Source organism: Asterias rubens, chromosome 9 (assembly GCF_902459465.1).
Source record: "Asterias rubens chromosome 9, eAstRub1.3, whole genome shotgun sequence".
NCBI classification, from domain to species: domain Eukaryota; kingdom Metazoa; phylum Echinodermata; class Asteroidea; order Forcipulatida; family Asteriidae; genus Asterias; species Asterias rubens.
The window spans coordinates 7,841,931-7,854,793 of NC_047070.1; the positions used below are offsets into that span (position 1 = coordinate 7,841,931).

At 40.1% G+C, this 12,863-nt stretch overlaps 1 protein-coding gene across 2 annotated transcripts in view; it reads right to left on the reverse strand.

The window, feature by feature from the left end:
- Positions 1–2,246: 2,246 nt before the first annotated feature.
- Positions 2,247–12,863, reverse strand: part of LOC117294465 — a 114,739-nt gene continuing 104,122 nt past the window's right edge. For both annotated transcript variants that reach the window (XM_033776877.1, XM_033776878.1), the window contains 7 exons: positions 12,667–12,768; positions 11,288–11,421; positions 9,704–10,537; positions 8,831–9,002; positions 7,792–8,013; positions 6,682–7,130; positions 2,247–6,056 (listed from right to left, as the gene is read on the reverse strand). In XM_033776877.1, the coding sequence (XP_033632768.1) occupies positions 5,829–6,056; positions 6,682–7,130; positions 7,792–8,013; positions 8,831–9,002; positions 9,704–10,537; positions 11,288–11,421; positions 12,667–12,768 (2,141 nt within the window). In that variant the 3' untranslated portion in view covers positions 2,247–5,828. The remainder of the gene's footprint in view (positions 6,057–6,681; positions 7,131–7,791; positions 8,014–8,830; positions 9,003–9,703; positions 10,538–11,287; positions 11,422–12,666; positions 12,769–12,863) is intronic.

Genomic DNA, 12,863 nt, shown 5'->3' on the forward strand with positions numbered 1-12,863 from the left:
GGGCATTTTAGGGCAAATTTGATAAATACACGAGGCTTGTGCATTTTAGAGCAAAATTTGATAAATACAAAAGGCTATAGGCTTGTGCATTTTAGAGCAAAATTTGATAAATACACAAGGCTATAGGCTTGTGCATTTTAGAGCAAAATTTGATAAATACACAAGGCTATAGGCTTGTGCATTTTAGGGCAAAATTTGATAAAAACACAAGGCTATAGGCTTGTGTATTTTAGGGCAAAGTCTTGTGTATTTTAGGGCAAAATTTGATAAATACACAAGGCTATAGTCTTGTGCATTTTAAGGGCAAAATTTGATAAAAACACAAGGCTATATAGGCTTGTGCATTTTAGAGCAAAATTTGATAAATACACAAGGCTTATATAGGCTTGTGCATTTTATAGCAAAATTTGATAAATACACAAGGCTATAGGCTTGTGCATTTTAAAGCAAAATTTGATAAATACACAAGGCTATAGGCTTGTGCATTTTAGGGCAAAATTTGATAATACACAAGGCTTATATAGGCTTGTGCATTTTAAAGCAAAATTTGATAAATACACAAGGCTATAGGCTTGTGCATTTTAGGGCAAAATTTGATAAAAACACAAGGCTATAGGCTTGTGTATTTTAGGGCAAAGTCTTGTGTATTTTAGGGCAAAATTTGATAAATACACAAGGCTATAGTCTTGTGCATTTTAAGGCAAAATTTGATAATACACAAGGCTTATATAGGCTTGTGCATTTTAGAGCAAAATTTGATAAATACACAAGGCTATAGGCTTGTGCATTTTAAAGCAAAATTTGATAAATACACAAGGCTATAGGCTTGTGCATTTAAGGGCAAAATTTGATAAATACACAAGGCTATAGGCTTGTGTATTTTAGGGCAAAGTCTTGTGTATTTTAGGGCAAATTTGATAAATACACAAGGGCTATAGTCTTGTGCATTTTAAGCAAATTTGATTAAATACACAAGGCTATAGGCTTGTGCATTTTAGGCAAAATTTGATAAATACACAAGGCTATAGGCTTGTGCATTTTAGGGCAAAATTTGATAATACACAAGTTTTAGGGCAAAATTTGAAAAATACACAAGGCTATAGTCTTGTGCATTTTAGGGCAAAGTCTTGTGTATTATAGGGCAAAATTTGAAAAATACACAAGGCTATAGTCTTGTGCATTTTAGGGCAAATTGAAAAAAAGTCTTAGGTTGTGCATTTAGGGCAAATTTGAAAAATACACAATGCATAGGCTTGTGCATTTTAGGGCAAAGTCCTATGTATTAAGGGCAAAATTGAAAATCCACAAGGCTATCGGCTGTGCATTTTAGAGCAAAATTTGATAAATACACAAGGCTATAGGCTTGTGCATTTAAGGGCAAAATTTGATAAATACACAAGGCTATAGGCTTGTGTATTTTAGGGCAAAGTCTTGTGTATTTTAGGGCAAAATTTGATAAATACACAAGGCTACAGTCTTGTGCATTTTAAGGCAAAATTTGATAATACACAAGGCTTATATAGGCTTGTGCATTTTAGGGCAAAATTTGATAAAAACACAAGGCTATAGGCTTGTGTATTTTAGGGCAAAGTCTTGTGTATTTTAGGGCAAAATTTGATAAAAACACAAGGCTATAGGCTTGTGTATTTTAGGGCAAAGTCTTGTGTATTATAGGGCAAAATTTGAAAAATACACAAGGCTATAGGCTTGTGCATTTTAGGGCAAAATTTGATAAACACACAAGGCTATAGGTTTGTGCATTTAAGGGCAAAATTTGATAAAAACATATAGGCCTGTGTATTTTAGGGCAAAGTCTTGTGTATTTTAGGGCAAAATTTGATAAATACACAAGGCTATAGTCTTGTGCATTTTAGAGCAAAATTTGATAAATACACAAGGCTATAGGCTTGTGCATTTAAGGGCAAAATTTGATAAAAACACAAGGCTATAGGCTTGTGTATTTTAGGGCAAAGTCTTGTGCATTTTAAGGGCAAAATTTGATAATAAACAAGTTTTAGGGCAAAATTTTATAAATACACAAGGCTATATATGCATTTAAGGCAAAATTGTATAGCCTGTTGCATTTAAAAAATTTAATTTTATAAACACACTTGTGCAATTTAGGACAAAATCTGATAAAAAAAGTAATTACAAAAATCTCAATTTTTGCCTAAATTTGATATAAATAAGTTGTAAAATTTTGACAGAACATTAACACAGAAAAAAGACCAAGGGAGGCATTATTTTCTCATTTTAGATTCATGGTTTTCTTCTCCTTCAGTTAACAATTTTATAGTAATAAGCTCTAGCAAGCCAAGCCATGCATACAGATATTTTAAATTTTTTATCTCTGATAAAATAGGGTGCATGTATTCACATGTCTTAGACTGTACATAGCTGTTGTTTTTTGTTTTAGGATGGAGGGTCCAACACTTAACGTTGGTGCCCTCCATCCACACACCCTATATTATAAGCATGACTTCTTAATTTGTCTTTCATATAAAAATAACACTATATGACATATATACAGCACAGCTACATGTGTATTTATGGAGTTTTAACACTCATCACATCACCCAGAATGCCCTGCACTCCTCACAAGATTCAAGGTGAAAAGATGCACATTTCTAGTCTCAGGAATTAAACCCTACATGTACAGAAACACTATTAAAAGGCAAACTCACTCCCTTCGTTTACACCAATCTCATTCACACATTGAAAACAGAAAGAAACCACCGGTTATCAAACAATAATCTGATGTCATCAAACTAGTCTACCATTGTCATTTTTTGTCTTCTTTCTCAAAATGCACAACGGCAATATTTAGTTATGTACAAATTGTTATCCCTCACTAAAAAAGTATTAAAAACAATTTACATACGTACACACTACACACGTTTTGTTTTTTAATTATATACAGTATTTGTACATATAGACATTCCTCCAAAGGTCACTTGACTTAAATGTCTTTTAATTTCTTTCTTTGTATTTAATTTTTTTTAATTCATGATGTTCTACCGTCGTAATTACAAAACCAGACCTTGCTTCATTCAAACTACTGTACTGAATCTCTTTGACATAATCTAATGACTTGGAATTCCCCTATAAATTTGTACATCAATCACTTTTCCCTCAAACTACCATGAAAAACAAACTGCTTGAAAGAACGTTTCAACGGGATAAAACAATAAAAATTATCAGGATAAATAGTATTGACATATGGCCTTTGAATCCCATTACTATTACATAAAACTTGCATTGTGTTTTTAACAGGGTGCTCCTCGCGACAACAACAAAATAACACAACAGAAAACAAAACTCACAAGGTTCCCTGTCAAATCAAAACTAGTGCAATTGAAAAGTCTATGTCATTAAACAAAATATTCCTCCGCAGAAACATCTTTTACACTTCATATGGTATGAACATCTTGCTCGAATCAGAAAAGTATACGGTGTCTGCGAAATCCAATCTTAGACGACGGTGAAAACTTGCCACCGGAAATAGTGCACAAACAGGGTGCCTATAAATTATGGCACACAAAATCAATTGGAAACGTAAAACAAAACAACAACAAATGATATTGGTTAAATTGATTGTAGACGATCGTTTAACACTTAACACAAGAAAATGGAATGTCAGATTATGTGTTAATTGCTGTAGCCTCATCACACAATTACATTGAACATCAAAGCCATTGATTATTGGCGTTAAGATATTTTTAACATTTATGTTTTGTTCTTTTAAATGAAGGAACAGTACATGTAGTTCTGTAGCTTACCACAAAAAAATACAAGGAGTCTGGATCTGGAATAACATTCTCATCGCTCGGATACGAGCCAAACGAGAAGAGATGATGATGAAGTAGTTTCAGTTCTAGATGTGGGAGGAAAACCCCAGAGAATTATTCCAGGGAACACCCACGCAGTCAAGTAAGGACTGAAAACCCAATCCGACCCCAGTGGGACTCGAACTTGGGTCCCAGAGGTGGAAGGCGAGATTACACCTCTACACTAACCTGCCTTAATAGATGATAATTTTTACCCTTATACACTGATGGTCTCGTGGTTAGATATCTACTCTAGCAATGCAAAGGTCTTTCCCCGGCCAAAACAAAGGTTTGAAAAATGCCCTCACATCAATTTTCATAACATCAGAAAGTTACTCTTGAAAAGAATGAAACATTGCTGATATAAATAGGCCCGGAGAGGAAGAGGGCAACACAAAAATCGAAAAACACAAACACACTTAAACTCCGTTTATACAAAATTCACTACAGAGATTTCTTAACATGAATTCAGCTAGCTAAACCCTTTGGCCACAACATTATTTTGTGTACTCATCAAAAGATTTATAACAAAACAAAAAGTAAAAAACTAATGAAAAACAACAATATAAAGGCAACTTAACGGTAGCACTGAAAGATCCACAATATCTTAAGATCAAGACATCAAATACTGTCAAAACAAAAATGAAACTGGATTCATGTGGCCAACTAATTACTCCCCTTTCTTGCACTCAATTCTTTTCGACTGCCAAACAATATTCAACTTAAATCCCCCCCCCCACCCCCCAAGAGTGAAGCCATTCCATCTACAGACTTATTTTGACGCAGAGTCATTTCAGTATGAGTTTTGTCGCAACACAACTTTCCATTTCTGAGAAGGAAAATTTCTTGGTATCAAAATGTTGTCATGTACGAAAAATTAAGTTACTCTCATTTCACATCGTGTACCTTTCTACTGCTGCATCATAATGTGCACCTTCTTTGCACAGGGTGAGAGACTGCCTTCAATGAAGACAATTCTCTCATACTGATCAACCAGGATGTAGAATCCATCATCTACCCTGTGCAGCACCAATATCACAATCATGCAAACCAACTCTTATAGTATTTCGTCTTCGATAATAATCTCTAAACCCTCAATTCATTATCTCCTATCAAAATCAAAGTCCACTGTTCTACAAGTCTGGTACCCCTAAACCACCCTCAATAGGAATGCAAATTCTGCTGGTTTTTGTCAGTTAGTCTGGACCCACAAATTCTCATCTGTGTTTTTCATGTCAAGCTGTATCCGCATAGGCAGCTTCAGCATTAATGGCTGAATAGCTTTTATCGTCGATGTTGTCGATGCTGCCTACAGCCATACCAGTAGCCGAAGACACTCATTTCAGATGCGTGGTTTACCTCACATCGTAAGCGTCCCCTCTCGGCGGGTCTGCTAGAACAATCCTACAACTCTAAGCAATGGTGGTTATACCAGTAGCCGAAGACACCCATCTCAGATGCGTGGTTTACCTCACATCGTAAGCGTCCCCTCTCGGCGGGTTTGCTAGAACAATCCTACAACTCTAAGCAATGGTGGTTATACCAGTAGCCGAAGACACCCATCTCAGATGCGTGGTTTACCTCACATCGTAAGCGTCCCCTCTCGGCGGGTCTGCTAGAACAATCCTACAACTCTAAGCAATGGTGGTTATACCAGTAGCCGAAGACACCCATCTCAGATGCGTGGTTTACCTCACATCGTAAGCGTCCCCTCTCGGCGGGTCTGCTAGAACAATCCTACAACTCTAAGCAATGGTGGTTATACCAGTAGCCGAAGACACCCATCTCAGATGCGTGGTTTACCTCACATCGTAAGCGTCCCCTCTCGGCGGGTCTGCTAGAACAATCCTACAACTCTAAGCAATGGTGGTTATACCAGTAGCCGAAGACACCCATCTCAGATGCGTGGTTTACCTCACATCGTAAGCGTCCCCTCTCGGCGGGTCTGCTAGAACAATCCTACAACTCTAAGCAATGATGGTTACTACCATTCCTCTCTTGTCACCGTGGTGACCCATTACTCGGTTGCTGCTTCTCCTGGTTCATCAAGACCCCGACGGCGTCCTTAACGGCGTGGAAGATGATATTTTTGATTTGTAGTTTGTCCTCGTGGTTGGAGTGGGCGTTACTGAGTCGACGGAACTCATGGGTGAGCTGGAAGCAGTTGGAGATGTGCTCCGGGGACACAAAGTCCTCTGCTACTTTGATGCAGGAGTGAAGGTTCCTCACCTGATAAAGAGGACAAAATAATGCTTTTTGTTTTAAAAGTGTCTTATTTGAGATAAAACTTAGAGTAAAACCCGGTTCATACTCCTAGCAAATGCGAAACGAAATTTGTATCGCATTTGTTGGAAGTATGAACGGGGCTTCATTCTGATGCCTATATTTAATTAAATTGCGTCATGTTTTTATTTACAGTAAGCAGTCAGTATTTAGTCAGTCAGTAAGCCATGGTCCAGTGGTTATGACTGCGGGACTTATAATTACAAGGTTGTGGGTCGAATTTCACATTGTCTAGAATAAGTATTGTGGTGTAGTTGCTGAATCACCATTTCTTGATTTGTGCACTTCATTATTGTAGACGTTAAATTGAGAGAGATTGGTTGTTGGCAGTAGGCGTTTATATCCCCTTGTTGGAGTTTGCCGAGTTCCCTTGATGGTAAGATCCTCTAAACGGAGTAGGAGTAAGCTGTAAAACCCAGGGGTTTCTTGAAACATGCAAGTGGAACCCATGGAATAGGGACACAGTGTGAAAAAGCATTTGGGTTAAACCGTGGGGTAAACAAAAAGTTTCTGGACAAGGGACAATCATCAAACAAGGGCTATCATGATAATGTCAGCATTTGACTCTTACCTGATGGGGAGCCCCAGCTGGGATGAAGACTGCATCTCCCATGCACTGTAGTATTGGCCAGCCCTGTACGCCAAACTCTCTGAACAGACGATCCAACAGGTCCTCATCCAGATACCAGCTCTGGTCGTGGATCGGATCGTGGTCATCGGGGACGTCCTGTCCCTGCTCCTTCGCCACTTTGGTCAACAGCTCCCTGATCTTATCGGCGTCGTCGGCGCGGAACAGATGCCAGATGGCGCCGGGCCTTTCGTTGTTCTCTCGGACACGTTGCTTGGTCTGCTCGTCGTTACACACCTCATCAATGGCATCCAGGATGTCTTGAGAGATCTCGCTGGCCACCTTGCCGTTCTGAATGTTCTTGTTGTCGCCGACGTACACCATGACGTTGACCGCGTCGGAGATGTCCAAGTGCAGGTTAGTAGTGCCTTCCTTTGGACGTGTAGCGAGACCTTCACAAAACAAAAATGATCAAGCTTATAAACTCTACCCATATGTACTCAAATTCCAGGTATAAAACAGCAGCAATAAAATATCATAAAATAGGAACAGCGAAGACTGCTTAGCAAATATAGTTAATGGCCTGGCGCTTTGACCCTAGGTAGCAGAGTCTTTGACAAAGGCTAAATTGAAAGACTCTGGTAGGGTTTCTTGGAGAAACAAAGAGTTATTCAACTTGAGAATGTGAACAAAATCCATAAATGAAAAACGACAAACATAACTGGTTAAATAATGACTAACCCATTTTGTGGTTAAAAACACTCTGGGGGAAAAACACAAAATATAGGCCAAATAGTCTTCCTGCAAAAAGAAGGCGTTAGAGCTAATGGGTTTTAGTTAACTTTGGGAGTAACTACAGGAAGATACTTAGTTTGTAAGCAAAACAAAACACGATTTCTTAGCACAAAAAAAACTGTTTTCTTTTTAGCAAGAATAGGTTACCAGCCAGAACATCATACAGTTTATAGCTGTGACTGGTACCTTGATCATTTCTTGCTTAGCCAAGCGATTCTTTAAGCAGTATTTTCTGCTTAACAGCATCATGAAACTGGACCCTGGCATCGTAAGACTAATTTATCGCACATACACATTAACACAGCTTGATGAACTCACCGTATGCATTATACATCTTGGGTCCCAAGTCCGGTTTGACGAAGAAATCTGGCAGCCTAGATGAGATATTAAGACGTCCGTCTCGTCTGGTGTATTCAGGCAGTGGTAGATTCCTCATCAGATCCTGGAAGTGGTCTGGCAATAACTCTGCAAAGTCTTCGGCCGGCGGCCAATCTTTCAGCTTCAGGATGAACGGTTTGCCGTGTTTGGTCTCCAGACGATCTGCAACCACAAACATTCAATCATTGCTTTTAAAACTTATGAATGTCTTAAACTGGCAAAGTTGATCTTTTGAAAACAGTAGGACAAAGTAGAGCAAACAAGACATGCAGGGTTTGTAGCTCAAAACTGTTACTGGACCAGAGAATTTGTCAACAGATCAGAGAGAAAAAAACGAGAAGAACACAATCTACACGATTTCACATTCACATGAACTGTTTTTGGCACAAGCTCAATAGAATTGAAAGATATTTGGTCATAAATTACTGGCCCGACGCTTAAACCTCTGGCCTGCGGTCCAGTGTTAAATTCGAGCCTTGGTAAAGGGACAAACGAAATCAATCCGGTTATCTGCAATTGTTTCCAACCCTATGCAATTATTGACACCTGTTCAAGGCCTTAAAGGATTTGAGTACCTTTTCAAAATGTCCATAGATTTACATTAAACTTACAGGGTTTGAAGATAATGATAGTGGAAAGCTTCCCTTCAAGTTTTACTTACTGAGGTGCTGTAGTTTTTGAGAAATGAGTAAAACAATGTCATGAAAATACCTTTGTAAAAAATGATTAAAATAGTTTTCGTCTCATGATACGAAAATTATTTTCATGACATTGTTTTACTCATTTTCCAAAAACTCCAGCACCTCAGCAAGTAATATTTTCAGGGAAGCTTTCTACTATCATTATCTTCAAACTGTGTAAGTTTAGTGTAAATCTGTGGACATTGTGTTTTATGTCCTACAAAAGTTACATAGACCCTTTAAATTATGGAGCGCTAATCTACTCCGAGGCAACTGACAACTTTCTAAATGTTACTCACTGTGTACGTCTTCAAAGCCGTCCCAGAAATCCTTCATGGGTGCTCCCTGGATGACATTGCCCGTGTGACAATCGATCAGGTCATTCGTGAGCTCTCCAAACTTTGTATTGAAGAACGTTGGATGCCACAGTTGCTCATCGAGTAGTTTACGGACCCCACTCACAAGGACAGGCTGTGCGGATAAAAACAGTTTTAAATTACTTAGGAATGTCTTAAACTGGCGTGGTATTTGATCTTTGGAAAACAGTAGGACAAAGTAGAGACTGCAGGGCTTTGTGGCTCAAAACTTTTACTGGACCAGAGAATTTGTTACAAGACCGGATTAGAAGAACATTATCTACACAATTTCAAGTTTTAAAACTACAGCACCTCAGCACGTAATAATTTCAGGGAAGCTTTCTACTATCATTATCTTCAAACTGTGTAAGTTAAGTGTAAATCTGTTTTTTGTCCTACAAAAAGTACAAACGCCATTTAACATGCTGTCTTCAAATAAGATGTTTGTTATTAATACTATTGAATCCCTAAAAAATGAGTTTTTTTTTTGGCAAAAGCTCAGTAGAATTGAAAGATAGTTGTATCAAAACATGAAATGGTCTCAACCTGTTGCAACATTTTCGTTCTGCAGATCTGACACTTATGAAAAACCCGTTTTGAAAAATGTAGTCTTGTTGCAAGACGGTAGTAATTTGCGCTGTGAGGAGGGAGCGAGCGGGGGGATGGTGATAGTTGAGTGATAGTGTGGTTAACGCGTTTTTGCACCAAGACAACATTTTTTTAAAGTTATTACCAGAGGCAATTTTCTGTGCCCCTCCAAGAGCTAAGTTCAAAGCCTGCAGAAAAATGAACAAGAAGACAAGAGAATGGACTTACCACGCCTCTTCTCCACTGCTCCTGGAAGATCCTGAGGTTGCCTTTATGAGAGGAATCATGTAGCCTGAGCAGACGGCCATCACAGAGCCAAGAATGAGGCACATCTGGGTATTCCACGCTAGACTCCGTCAATGTCTGTCTACCCTGAGGTAGAATGGTAGCCTCACCAGCAGCGGTGGTGGCGTTCACCGCGACAACACCAACAGGAGGAGACTCTGGCTTCAGGGGTGGATTGGTGGAGTAGATGGTCTGAGGGAGCTCCACTGGGATCGTCTGCTGACTGGCTGGTCGGGTTGGCATCTTGATCTGGCCGCGATCGTGTTTGTTCAGCGCCGGCGCCGAAATATTCTGCTCCACCACGGTTGCGATGATATCATTAAAGGTGCTGGTCATAGTCCTGGTAGACTTCTTGTTAATTGTGTCCCCTCTAGGGAGGAATGCGGTCATGAGGTAGGCGGATCCATCCATTCCTCCAGTCGGACGTCCAAGTTTACCAGCAGTCTTCGTCAAGAGCTCACGTAACGTGGAGCAGGCTTCTGCCTTGTTAGACTCGGCATCCGTCCGCGATACTTTGTCGGTGGTCGGCATTGAGGCCTTGGTGTCTGTTTGCGACTGCTCGTACGACGTGGGGGAGGAGTTTGTGAAGCGTTTGGTGCTCTCCGACTGGGCTGATGTAGCCACGTTGGCCAAGACGTCCAGCGGAGAGGCAGATGGGAAGGTAGTTAGCTTAGGTGCTTTGGGACTCCTGGAGTTGCTGTGAATCGGAGTGGAGTTACCGGAATCACTGGGTTCGCTCTTACTGGATTCACTTGGTGTTTTATTATTCAACACAACCTGAAACAAACAACAATACACGGTACATAAATGTACTGTATAAATGACATAATAAACAATGTGCTTTATCTTCCTTCAGGTACAGTTCCTCTTAGAAGTTTGGAGACTCTCGAGTAATGTCGAACAATGTGCAGTGCAAAGGGTGCGGGAACGCGTAAGTAGTGATGAACTGGGTGATGACGGGGTGCGAGTAAAAACAAAAAAGAGATAGATCACAATAAAGACAACAAGGATTCTAGTCAGCCGCGCCACTGCGGTCCAATGGTCCAGTTGTTAGACTACACGACTTGCAATCACGAGATTGTGGGTTCAAATCCTACCAAGCTAACAGCTGATTTCACAACGACAAGAATGACGTCTAGTTCCTGCGTCACAATTTCTTGATTTGTGCCATTCAAAATCGTAGACGCTAAACCAATATTTGTATGAGGGAGATTGGTTGTTGCCAGCTTGATGTTTATATCCCCTTGTGGGATTTGTTAAGTTCTCCTGACAGAAAGATCATCTAAACAAACGACCAAACAACCAGGCCTGTATGCTTTGTTTTTGAAAGGGTAGGGGCACCAGGGCATTTTCTTCTTGGTAAAGGGCACCCTATGAGGAAAATGGTAAATTTCTACTGGGGCATTTCAATGGCACCATGGCAATGACCATGGGGCATGGAGGCAATCGCATTTGTTGCCTCCGTAAAGTATCAGGCCTGATTAAAAAAACAAATAAAGAAACAAACAGACAGACACGACAACTCACCGGTGAGACACCATTAATGGCAGGCACTTTGTCGGGTGAGTTGACCTCTCTTGACCTCTTGCTACAAGGACAGGAGGCAGCGATGTTCCACTTATTTCGCATCTGATGAACAAGCATCCCGACGTCCCAAAGAGCTGCAAGAAAAATCAATATACCTTTAAAATAATACATTCACATCTTAATTTCAACAGGAGTATTTATAAGAATGCAGCCTCTCTGGATTCTAAATGTCGGAAAAACCCCAAAGCAACAGTGTACCTTCTGAAGTTTACAGCTGGGATCAAATTTCTTGGCTCTGCTTACCGCATAGATCTGCATTTCAGGGCCCAATTTCATAGAGCTGTTTAAGCACAAAATACTGCTTAAAATATCAACCCACTTAGAGATAATGAGCAGCTCTATGGAATTGGGCCCTGGTGCCCCTGTAAAACAAATGGACCATAAGCTAAGAAATCCCCTGTAAGCATGGCCATATAGCTGCTTTTAAGCAGACAAATTTATTGCTTAGCAACAATTTGCAGGATACCAGTCAGAAATGGTGCATGAGTAGGCTGGTAATTTTATTCTGGTAAGCATTATTTTGTTGTGCTTAGCTAATGTCTGTGCTTAAGCAGCACTATGAAACAGGGCCCCGGTTATGATCAGTGGTTTAACAAGCAATGAGAGACAACATTGACAGGGGGCCAGGACCAGTCGAGATAGGGTAGGATTGAAGGTTAATGATGACAATAGGGAGGTTTACCTGCACGTTACGCAAGCAAACACGTGAACATCAGAAAATTGTGTTGTTTAAAGCAATTATACACTTTCGGAACAGATGTCATGACACGGCGAAATGTGCAAAAACAAGAGTGTGTTTTCCCGTTATTTTCTCCAGACTCCGATGACCGATTGAGCCTAAATTTTCACAGGTTTGTTATTTTATATATAAGTTGTGATACACGAAGTGTGGGCCTTTGAACAATACTGTTTACCGAAAGTGTCCAATGGCTTTAAATCTCAAGTTTTTAGCATACGTGAAGTAACCATTTTTCACGTCAGTTACGTACATGCAGACGTCAAACGTGAGCATGAAACCCTAAATGGTGACGTCTCCTACAAACAACACAATTTGTTGACGTTTACTTTCATGTGTTTGCTCGCGTAACGTGCAGCTGAACCCCCATTAATATGAGGGGAAATTGGTAAGGTTCTGGTTCTAAAGAATTACTGCACAATCTCCACATATCGGGATGTACACGTGCAGGTGACTGAGCAGCAATGATTTACATGAAGTGAGCCCCCCCCCCCCCCCTGATGATGTTAGCCATATCCATAGCTTGAAGTTTACTCTTAAAAATACTAATAGTAAGAAAGAGAGCAAGGAGTAATAGTCTTACCAGAGCCGGGGATGATCTGGGTTAGGATGAGGCTGTCCAGCTGATGAGGTTGATCCTTGATGCATTTCAGCCACACCAGGCTTGGTCTCGCTTTACCCTTGGCTGGAAAAACAAATCAAAAAATCAAAGGGCTGACAAATGACACTGCTTATAGAGGCTAAGCTGGGCCGTAGCACCTTTAGAATTCATTAACCTCT